The 10,466-nt window shown below is 36.5% G+C and overlaps 3 protein-coding genes across 9 annotated transcripts in view; 1 reads left to right on the top strand and 2 right to left on the bottom strand.

Annotated features, from left to right (window-relative positions):
- Window positions 1-609: 609 nt before the first annotated feature.
- LOC100180289 lies at window positions 610-4,110 on the bottom strand. 4 transcript variants are annotated; one of them, XM_026838770.1, is made up of 8 exons: window positions 3,313-3,502; window positions 3,025-3,068; window positions 2,555-2,681; window positions 2,113-2,265; window positions 1,590-1,658; window positions 1,183-1,242; window positions 856-909; window positions 610-797 (listed from the first exon to the last, which is right to left on the bottom strand). In XM_026838770.1, the coding sequence occupies exons 1-8, from the start codon at window positions 3,398-3,400 to the stop codon at window positions 736-738; spliced, it is 657 nt and encodes a 218-aa protein (XP_026694571.1). In that variant the 5' UTR covers window positions 3,401-3,502; the 3' UTR covers window positions 610-735. The 4 variants fall into 4 exon arrangements, with proteins under 4 accessions (XP_026694571.1, XP_002122208.2, XP_018671414.1 ...); XM_002122172.4 differs by having other exon boundaries at window positions 612-797; window positions 3,298-3,490; XM_018815869.2 differs by lacking the exon at window positions 3,313-3,502 and adding an exon at window positions 3,952-4,110 and having other exon boundaries at window positions 615-797.
- A 58-nt stretch (window positions 4,111-4,168) lies between these two features.
- LOC100185001 (queuine tRNA-ribosyltransferase catalytic subunit 1) lies at window positions 4,169-5,800 on the top strand. The gene has a single exon (XM_026838769.1). It carries the CDS (start codon window positions 4,342-4,344, stop codon window positions 5,503-5,505), a length of 1,164 nt encoding a protein of 387 aa, XP_026694570.1. The 5' UTR covers window positions 4,169-4,341; the 3' UTR covers window positions 5,506-5,800.
- Window positions 5,801-6,094: 294 nt separating this feature from the next.
- LOC100182553 (AP-2 complex subunit mu) overlaps window positions 6,095-10,466 on the bottom strand; it is an 11,285-nt gene continuing 6,913 nt past the window's right edge. For all 4 annotated transcript variants that reach the window (XM_026838768.1, XM_026838767.1, XM_002125988.5 and 1 more), the window contains 2 exons: window positions 7,675-7,786; window positions 6,095-7,108 (listed from right to left, as the gene is read on the bottom strand). In XM_026838768.1, the coding sequence (XP_026694569.1) occupies window positions 6,974-7,108; window positions 7,675-7,786 (247 nt within the window). In that variant the 3' untranslated portion in view covers window positions 6,095-6,973. The remainder of the gene's footprint in view (window positions 7,109-7,674; window positions 7,787-10,466) is intronic.

Genomic DNA, 10,466 nt, shown 5'->3' with positions numbered 1-10,466 from the left:
TGTAACCAAAGTTGGCCCATTAGCCCAACACTGTATATGCACATTCTATTCTATATGGATGAGGTCCTACAGTGAGGCACGCCATGGGACCTGGAGATTTAGAACAGAGTTGGCCCATTGCCCCAACATTGTATATGCACATTCTATTCTATATGGGTGAGGTCCTACAGTGAGGCATGCCATGGGACCTGGGATTTAGACCAAAGTTGGCCCATTACCCCAACATTGTATATGCACATTCTATTCTATATGGGTGAGGTCCTACAGTGAGGCATGCCATGGGACCTGGGATTTAGACCAGAGTTGGCCCATTACCCCAACATTGTATATGCACATTCTATTCTATATGGGTGAGGTCCTACAGTGAGGCATGCCATGGGACCTGGGATTTAGACCAGAGTTGGCCCATTACCCCAACATTGTATATGCACATTCTATTCTATATGGGTGAGGTCCTACAGTGGGGCATGCCATGGGACCTGGGATTTAGGCCAGAGTTGGCTCATTACCCCAACATTGTATATGCACATTCTATTCTATAAGGGTGAGGTCCTACAGTGAGGCATGCCATGGGACCAGGATTTAGGCCAGAGTTGGGTCATTACCCCAACATTGTTTATGCACATTCAATTCTATATGGGTAAGGTCCTACAGTGAGGCATGTCATGGGACCTGAGATTTACGTTGTAGTTGGCCCACTACCCAAGCCTGAATATTAAATTACACAACCTTATATTAATATATACCTCGTACCTTTTCCCCAGTTTGTTTCAATGTATCGTCTTCTTCATTTTTATCTACAAGTATCAACCACGTATAAATAGAAACACACAACACCCAACGCCTCATGCTTACCGGCTATCTTCATATTTTCATTGGTGGTCTCGGCGTCTTTGCTTGGTTTGTTATCTATAGTGAAGTTTAAACGAATTACAGTTTTGAATATTTTGAGGGGTTACATACGTTGTAACTCGTAAACAAGCACGAGGTGTATTTAAGTAGAAGTCAACCGATATAACCGATATATAATAAAATATTGATATCGGTGGAAAAATTGATATTGGCCGGTCTCTAGTATGAAGTAGAACATCTGTGTTATAACGACTGTTGTTGCCCCATCACGCTACGTTAAATAAATTTTGTTTATTCGTTATGTATTGCATTTACTAAACGGTAGTCTACCTGGGATCATAACAGGGGGTTCCCTTCTTTCAGTGACTACTTTTTCCGTATCCTTGATACCTGTGAAATAGAAATAAAAAATATTAAAATTTAATGCAGTTTCACCCCAACTAGGAGCTTTTAACATGATATTGGCAATTTATAACTGGTTTGAAAACTTGATTTTAGACAGCTTAATGATGTTGTATGAAATATCATGCAATGAATGAAGAGTGTAGAAGTATAGGAATGAAAATAGCAAAGAAAGTAGATTAGAAAGTGGGTTATGTGGTATAAGGCACTTGGGGTAACTCTGGTATAAATCTCTCTGGTATAAAACTCTGGTATAAATCCCAGGGTCAACTTGGGTATAAATCCAAGGTCTCCACAATCCATATGGAGTAGAAGGTAAAGCATGGTAAGCATACTGAATGTTATCTTGTTATAAGGGGTGACCATGGCCACACTTCTTCTCTTGTCAATGTAACTTGCTTGCTCTGTTAGAAGAAGAAGGGAGAATGTAAGAGAATGATGTGAGAGAGAGAAAGAGAGAAAGAGAGAATCTAATTTTTAAGAATATTTTGAATATCATTTTATATTCATGGTTCGTGGCCCCTTACAGAGACCCGTGGCTCCCTGATCCATCAATGAAACAATCTACATTTGTTTTTACATAATTATATCTGTTATTTTATTCAATTAACCACTTTGCAGCAAACCGCCTCTAAAACAAAAAAGGCCGTGAGCAAAAGTTTGCTTGAGTAGTGGCCACAATATACTATTGGATGTTCTAACACTGACTGTGAGTTACCTACATTTATAATACAAAGACTTCAGACAAAAGGGTCTTAAAAGTCACCAAAGAATACAAGGCCTTTAAAAAAGCCCTGTGCTACCTTAGTGGGCCACTAGCTAGAAGAGAAGAAAAAGTTTAGAAAGAGAAACAAAGACCTTTTGCGATGAAAAGATTGTAAATAGATTCATCAATGTTTATCAGAAGATTTCCAAAGGTTTTAAGAGGTCGTCGCACAAATGGGTAGTTTGTTGGGTAAATTAGTGACACACAAGATGCCATGTCACTGGTTGATATGGAAGAACTACGTGCTGAAGATAGAAACAACATTTGAAGGAAAGGTTAGTGCGAGGGATGGGGGGTTATTATGGAAGAGCCATGCATAAGCTACAATTTAAATTCATATATAACTATAATATAAGTCTAATAAGGGTCATTAATACTGTCACGTAACCATTGCTTTCGTGTTACTACATTATGATTTTAATTTATAAGCTTTTTGTTCCATAAACAAGTTATCTGTAACAGAACACAGTAAAGATACAGCAAGAGGTGACGACATTTCATTTCAAGGTTAACAGATATAGATAATGATCTTACCAACTAATACTTTATAATCCACAACGCCAAAGTACGCGGTGGCAGCAATTCCCCAAGTGATTCCAACCATTAGCAACAACAATATAAGAACCACAGAAGATCCTTTGCTGCTGGGTGGGGAAGGCTCCTGTGGAAATAAAGTTTAAAATATTGTGATCATACGCATCAAACCTAGGGTGCTGCGGTGGGCAGAAATAATCTGAATTGTATGCACTGCATTAGGCTTAATCAGTAAAAAGTTAATACGGTAGATTTAAGAGAAAATTCAACTTTGGTAGAAAAAATGTTCTTTTTCATTTCTTAACAATAAAGAGACAAAGTAAAAAGGAAAAACAACATTTGTTAGTTGTGGCTTGCTATTGTTGTGTGAAAATAGAATAACCGAACTATTTAACACGAGCAAATACAAAAGCTAAAGATGAAACAGCCATTAAAGTGAAGATAAAAAAAACATAGGATTATCTAAATACCTTGTTTGGTTCTGGTGTTGTTTCATTTGATCCACTATTTTGTTCTGTAATAAATATATTTAATTATCTCGTCAAAATATTAAAAAAAAACTTGATGGAGGTTATTTGTTTTAATTTGCTAATCTATGAGTGATGTTCAATGGATTAAGGTTCGAGTTTTCATACCAAGCTAGCAAAACAACAGTGGTTAAAATATGTATAAAAGGCATGGAAAATACCATATAGATATAAATTACTTCAAACTGGATTAAAAAATAAACATAATTTAATAACCTTGTATATTTTTACCCATAGCATTCCCTCTCTGCCTTATAACCCCTCCATGTAATTCATCGTGGCTTTCCATGGTCTGCCTTGCATCACTTGTCCCCTGCATTGATAATGTGACTGTGCTAAACTAATCAGGACAACACATAATCTATATTTAGACCTCACTGCAAAGAGAAAAAGGCAGTTTAGACACCACTAATGCTCTCTAATGTGTTGACTGCTGGATTATCTATAATTGATCTTAAGTCTATTAGTTTTAAGAAGTTTATCTTCATAAATTATAAGTTATCTGATCTTTACAAACTGCATTTATTTTTACATTATGACTTTACATATATTTATTTCTGCACGTTTTTTCTCTTGCAATGTACACAAGACACGCTTAGATATAATCTCTTACAGTATTAGAAGCGTATTTGCATTTAAAAGCACAATAATAAACGAAATGGTCAAATACAATTATTCTAATTTATTCACATATACCAAACCAACAATACATATATGACTGCAAATACAATTATAGATAGCATTGCAATATTTCAGAAAACTCTTGCGTAAAAGCTGTAAACGGCATTGCATTTATATTACACGTAAACGACTTATGAAAACGAAAATTAAAAAATATAAGTTATGCGCGCAGCTTGCGGACGTGCTTACCTGTTTTTACATGGCGTTTTCTAACTTGTTTTCCCATGATTTTTGATCATACGCACTTTATTGCAGTAAAATTAATCCGTATAGTCCGATGGTTTTACATTAAAACCTCAAAAAATGTTAATATACCAACAACAGTCCTAAATAGGAAAATGTAAAATGGGGAAATCCCTTCAAAACCGCGTAAAATAAATAAATACTTTACGTCCAACCGTGCGATCACTTTTTTTCTTGTTGTAGAAAAAAGAGAACTGCAAGGTCCGACAAAAAGTTCCGAACCATGATATAGAAAAACGGATGTAACATGTGTTAATATTAATAAAACGTTTCAATTCAGTATCAGATATAACTAATAACACTAATGCTTCATATACCTAATAGGTTTTACTAAAAATGGAGGTACTGGGGCAATGCAGCACTACCAAGGCAAGGTTTGGGAAACTTTCTCTTCCCCATCAAGTTGTAGACACCCCTGTGTTTATGCCAGTTGGTACACAGGGTACATTAAAGGGACTTATACCAGAACAACTAGAAAACATAGGGATACAAATAATCTTAGGAAATACATACCACCTTGGGCATCAACCTGGGGAAGAAATATTGAAACAAGCTGGGGGGTTGCATCAATTTATGGGCTGGAGGCGAGCCCTACTGACCGACAGTGGTGGGTTCCAAATGGTGTCTTTAATTAAACTATCTGAACTATCAGAGGAAGGGGTAAAGTTTGTACATCCTCGCGATGGTGCGGAAATGTTGTTAACGCCAGAGAAATCTATGGCGATACAAAACGCGATCGGTGCCGATATAATGATGCAGCTTGATGATGTTGTGACAAGCACTGAGACAAACCAAGAGAGATTTAAAGAAGCAACAGCGCGATCTGTAAGGTGGCTAGATAGATGTATATCCGCGCATAAACGAACCGATCAATTCCTTTTCCCGATTATTCAAGGGGGTTTGGACGAAGAATTAAGAAAGCAATGTCTGCATGAGATGACTGCGCGACCGGTGCCCGGATTCGCTGTTGGTGGGTTGAGTGGGGGAGAATGTAAAGATGATTTTTGGAAGATGGTTACTGTCAGTACTGATGGATTACCTAAAGATAAACCAAGATACTTAATGGGCGTTGGTTATGCTGCTGATCTTATAATGTGCGTCGCACTTGGTTGTGACATGTTTGACTGTGTATTTCCAACTAGAACTGCTAGATTTGGGTCTGCTTTGGTTCCTACTGGACAATTACAATTAAAAAACGTATCATACGCCACAGATATGTCACCAATTCAAAATGATTGTACATGTACAACATGTAGAACTTACACAAGGGCTTATCTTCACTTATTATTCCGGACGAGCCACCCTAGTGCTTGCCATATGGTCACAGTGCACAACTTAATGTACCAATTTACACTGATGCGTAAAATAAGAGAAGCAATATCTGAGGACAAATTCCCTGAGTTTATAAAAACATCGTACTTACAATTATTTGGTAACCCATCAAAATATCCGAGCTGGGCAGTGGACGCGTTTGCCTCAGTTGGTGTCAATTTAAAATAAACTTCTATCTTTTCCAACTTCACATTTGGTTTGTTATGGGTGCCTTAGATTCTCTTTTATTTAAACTGCTGCATCAGAATTCTATTCAACACGAGGGGATTGTTACATTGTAGTTCTGCAATATTGTATCTTCATTTATTTCTTGCTAGTTAAAAGTATCCAAATTTTTCTTATATTTAAACTGCCAATTCGTGATACATTAAATTGCTGTGTGGATTTCTATGTCTCTCTCTTGCTGCTATTTTCACTCAGTTTCCCAATACATTGATACCAGTAATTTAAAGACAGCCTTTCAGAAAGTGGTGCAATTTTGCCCTCGTCATTTGAACATTTTTTACATTGCTGTCATATAGCCTGTCAAGAACATTTTGTCTGAGACGTTATATCTCAGTGAGACAGCAAATATAAAACATGTCAATTTTCACTAAGTTGTTTTACAAATATGGTCAAATATAATTTATAAAAACACCTGTGAGAAGTTAAAATATTGTAATCTTTATTGGTGAGGTCCCGCAGCGTAGCACTTCATGGGAGACTCAGTTGGCCAATTACCTCGACATCCAGAAAAGTTAACACATCAGACACACAATGATTTAAATATAGTTTTATTACGATGGTATATGATTACGAAAACACACTCGTAAATATATATTAATGAAGATTGAATTTATGTTGAAATTGGTCATTTTATCAATTTACACAAAAGCGTAAAACAAGCCAGTGTAATACAAGTGTGATTGCGATCAACAGTTAGTAGGTTAGGCCTAGAACTTTAATTTTAGCAACTAATCCATAAATCACCAAGTATTGCAGGTAACTACGTATAGTGCAGCAACCACCATAGCACAAACAGATTATACAATGCCTCTGCTGACAATGCGATATTACTATTACAGGACTAGTTGCAGGCAGTGACAGACAAACCCAAACTATTGAGACAAAATTAATTTTACCAAGAACTAATTCCTTCTAACAATTTGCCCCATTTAAATTTTTTTTGAAGATTTGAAAAGTTATCCATTTTGGAATTTTTTTCCAGGGGAAATTGCTTCTGTTTCACCCTGCATGTCCGTAACTAGTTCCAACTTTTTTTTTGATATCGAAACGATATTTTTGATGTCACCATGATTTACATAAAGATGAGAAGTATGTGTGGACACTTGCCCAACTATTTAAAGGGAAGTGCACAGAATTGTGAATCAAAGTTTTCAAATTAAACTTCATTTTACAAAGAAAAAGTGCTTTTCAACCCCTGGGTCACCATTTGATTTGGTTGTCTACTATAGTAATTTACTTAACCTTTTGACAATTATTTCAAAGTTTAATATTCTTAGTTTTAAAAATTGACGTTTAATATTTGTGTTGCCACTAAAAGATTGAAAAGCACTCGCCTAATATGGTGATTGTTTACATTTTGGAATGAGAGACATAACGACAATGACATTAATAGTGTTTCTATGGCCACATATCAACAGCGTGTTTCGTAGAGACCGCTCTTACCGATGTATCGGACCCACTTTATCACATCGTGGTCATTGTAATTAAGCTTGGGTTCGAATACTTTTAAGTACCGGACCTTAAGCCCAGATGGTGCAAATGGGACCTGGGATAACATGATAGTTGTTAAGCTTTACCAGTTTATGAAGATCTGGGTATGAATGAATGTAACCTATTCATTCTCGCATGGCTGTAAATGAGTGTTCTGTTTCATACACCTTGTGCTCGCTTACAAGTTACCACGTATGTAACTTATTTATCCTCGCATGGCGGGGCAACGACAGTCGTTATAACACGGGCGTTCTGTTTCATATACCTTGTGCTCGCTTACAAGTAAGTTGATACAACTATTCATGAGACTGAATAATTGCAACAGGCTTAGGGGTGTTGAAAAACTTTGATTTATATAAACCTTTTAACATGTATTGTGCAAAAGTACTATTACGATAAGATTACTGCTTTTACCAGAACAATAACTCTGACTCAATAAATAAGTTGCAACCATTAACAAATTTGTAAATTGTAATCAATGCCAAAAAGCCTTGATTTTAAATTGGTCCTCACTGAAAACTACAAGTGTTACTGTATTTAAAAATGTCACCCCGGTTTTCACCAAAAAAACTTGACATTGTTAAAATGTGCATTATACAACAAGCCTACAGACATATCCACCTCAAAGTTCATGGAGATCGGTGGCCTCGACCATTTCTTCTTCTCAGCTGTCGGCAACAATTCAATCTCGGCGCTGATTTGTGATTCTTTCATACCAGCCATGCGCTTCATTCTGATGGAATAATGAAACATTAATGGAACAATGATGTCATAATCATGAAATAATAAGCATTATTACTTAAGTTTCATTCATAAATACTTTACATGACAACTTAGTTTTTGAATATTTGGAATACAGTAAGCATAATTATGTTAGATTTACATAACCATAACACAATATATGTTACCAACAGTCATAGGCGGAGAACTTTTAAAATGCCAGGGCCAAATATTTGCGTCATAGTACCAATAATATTTTAGCCACCAACAACAAAATGCACTGTTGGCAAACTGTTTGTGTCTTTTGAGCTATATTTCAAGCTATAGAATCGTCCGTGCAGTTTTAAAACATAAGAAATAAAGTAATTCCTGCCGATCGCTGCGGGAGTACCCTGGTATTTGTGAGGGCCTGCGCGCAGGCCTTGCAGGTCCGCATTCAGCGCCTATGCCAACAGTAAACATTACAACCAATAAGTTAGATTGTGAGAACTATTCCTGCCTTTCCTACATTTATATAAGTCTTGATCCTATTCTAAATAATAATATCCCACGTGCCCATATGCCTAACGCTTGAAACAGGGATGGGCATCATGTGTGGATGGGCATCATGTGTTTTAATTCATTCATTCATATAGATTTTACCCTGCTGTTAGGTGTCTATACAAAAAAGACACCTAATAGCATCTTTATATAAATCATGGTGACATCAACCACCAACAAACAGAAGTGATGTCAGTGGGGATTTATTTAACAGACTCATGGAAAACAATTTGGCTGCCACCAAATGAAAGTTTGACAACTATGAGTGTAACTGTATTTTAACAATGTCACCCCAGATTTTACCCTACTGTTAGGTGTCTATACAAACAAGCAGAGCCAAAGTATATTGCATTCACCACATTAATCAATGAGGTTCCCTATGTTTGACAACTATGAGTGTAACTGTATTTTAACAATGTCACCCCAGATTTTACCCTGCTGTTAGGTGTCTATACAAACAAGCAGAGCCAAAGTATATTGCATTTACCACATTAATCAATGAGGTTCCCTATGTTTGACAACTATGAGTGTAACTGTATTTTAACAATGTCACCCCAAATTTTACCCTGCTATTAGGTGTCTATACAAACAAGCAGAGCCAAAGTATATTGCATTCACCACATTAATCAATGAGGTTCCCTATGTTTGACAACTATGAGTGTATTTGTATTTTAACAATGTCACCCCAGATTTTACCCTACTGTTAGGTGTCTATACAAACAAGCAGAGCCAAAGTATATTGCATTCACCACATTAATCAATGAGGTTCCCCATGTTTGACAACTATGAGTGTAACTGCATGCGAAAAAACACCACACCAAATTTTGTGTAATAATTCACAGCCATGCCTAGATATAAATCACACTTACTTCCAAACTATAGCATTCTCACTAGCTTTATACTTGGCTTTCCCCTTCATGCAGAGAACTTGCACCCCACTTGTATTTAGAGGGGTTGGGATTCGGATCTCAATCTTTTGCGCCAACAATGTGGGCTTGAAGTTGGACTTAAGAACAACCTGGGTTAAGAGGTATTACTTGTGTTTATTGAGTTCTATATAAAGTATATAATTTGACAACAGATCAAGGGCATGGGTACAAACACATAATATATACGAACATGGGGTTTAATGCATTATGGTGGTAACCCACTTTTGTGTTACTTTAAATTGCTTCAGGTGAATATTTTGGTATAAACACTTTGTATTAACACATGGTATGCATTGTGTACACACATTGGGAATCCAGCATTATGGTAGGAGGGCAATTATTCAGTCACAAACCCACAACACAAGTACAACAGCATCACCATCTTACTTTAACTTCCATTTTGGAACGAGCGATGTCTCGGACTAGGGGAATAACCCTAAACGGTAAACTAATATCCTTGGTTGTCCGGTATCTGGAAAACATAGAAACATAATTAAATACAATTTAACCTAGTAATGTTGCTTATGGTAAAGATACAGTGTTTTCTATATACATAAAAACAAGGATAGGCAGGTAACTGCCCTACAATACAATTCTAAATGGGTTAGTGAGGTCCTTCAATAAGGTATAACATGGTTACATGGGACATAAAATTTAAGCCAGAGTTAGCCCATTACCCCAACATTGTATATGCACATTCTATTCTATATGGGTGAGGTTCTACAGTGAGGCACGCCATGGGACCTGAGATTTAGGAGAGAGTTGGCCCATTACCCAACATTGTATATGCACATTCTATTCTATATTGGTGAGATCTTATAGCAATACAACGCCAAAGTTACCCCAACACCCAAACCGCAACTCACAATGTAACAAACATATTCACCTCATAAGTTCAAACTCCCCATCTGCTGGTATGAAGCTGATACTTCTCTCCGATTCAAACTTGCTCAGTTTCACACATTGATGGAAAGTACAATCATCGATGGCTATTGAAGGTTTCCCCGAGCTACTACAACATATATAGTGGTAATGTTCTTTTAAGGTATGATGTAACTTGTTTATGCTCTTTCTTATGAAAAAGCTGCAATAATGATACAACCAAGATTTTTACAAAACTGTGGCTTGGCTAAGAAATAGAAATTATACAAATTGAATTGTCCAAACACAGCATTTTGTAAATGGTTGTGTGTAGTTATCAGCCATGTAAATTCTACAATGAAA

This window comes from Ciona intestinalis, unplaced genomic scaffold (genome assembly GCF_000224145.3).
Source record: "Ciona intestinalis unplaced genomic scaffold, KH HT000112.1, whole genome shotgun sequence".
Classification (NCBI taxonomy): Eukaryota; Metazoa; Chordata; class Ascidiacea; order Phlebobranchia; family Cionidae; genus Ciona; species Ciona intestinalis.
Note: the sequence above shows the minus strand (reverse complement) of the source record. Positions and strands in the feature narration are given on the sequence as shown.

Bases quoted from the DNA above. Each gene is read 5' to 3' on its own strand.
- LOC100180289 (XM_002122172.4), bottom strand. From the start codon at position 3,400: ATGCAGGGGACAAGTGATGCAAGGCAGACCATGGAAAGCCACGATGAA. The intron at 1,243-1,589 runs GTATGCTTACCA...TCTATTTCACAG, and splicing joins TTATAACAAGATAACATTCA to GTATCAAGGATACGGAAAAA. The intron at 798-855 runs GTAAGCATGAGG...TGATACTTGTAG, and splicing joins TGAAAATATGAAGATAGCCG to ATAAAAATGAAGAAGACGAT.
- LOC100185001 (XM_026838769.1), top strand. From the start codon at position 4,342: ATGGAGGTACTGGGGCAATGCAGCACTACCAAGGCAAGGTTTGGGAAA.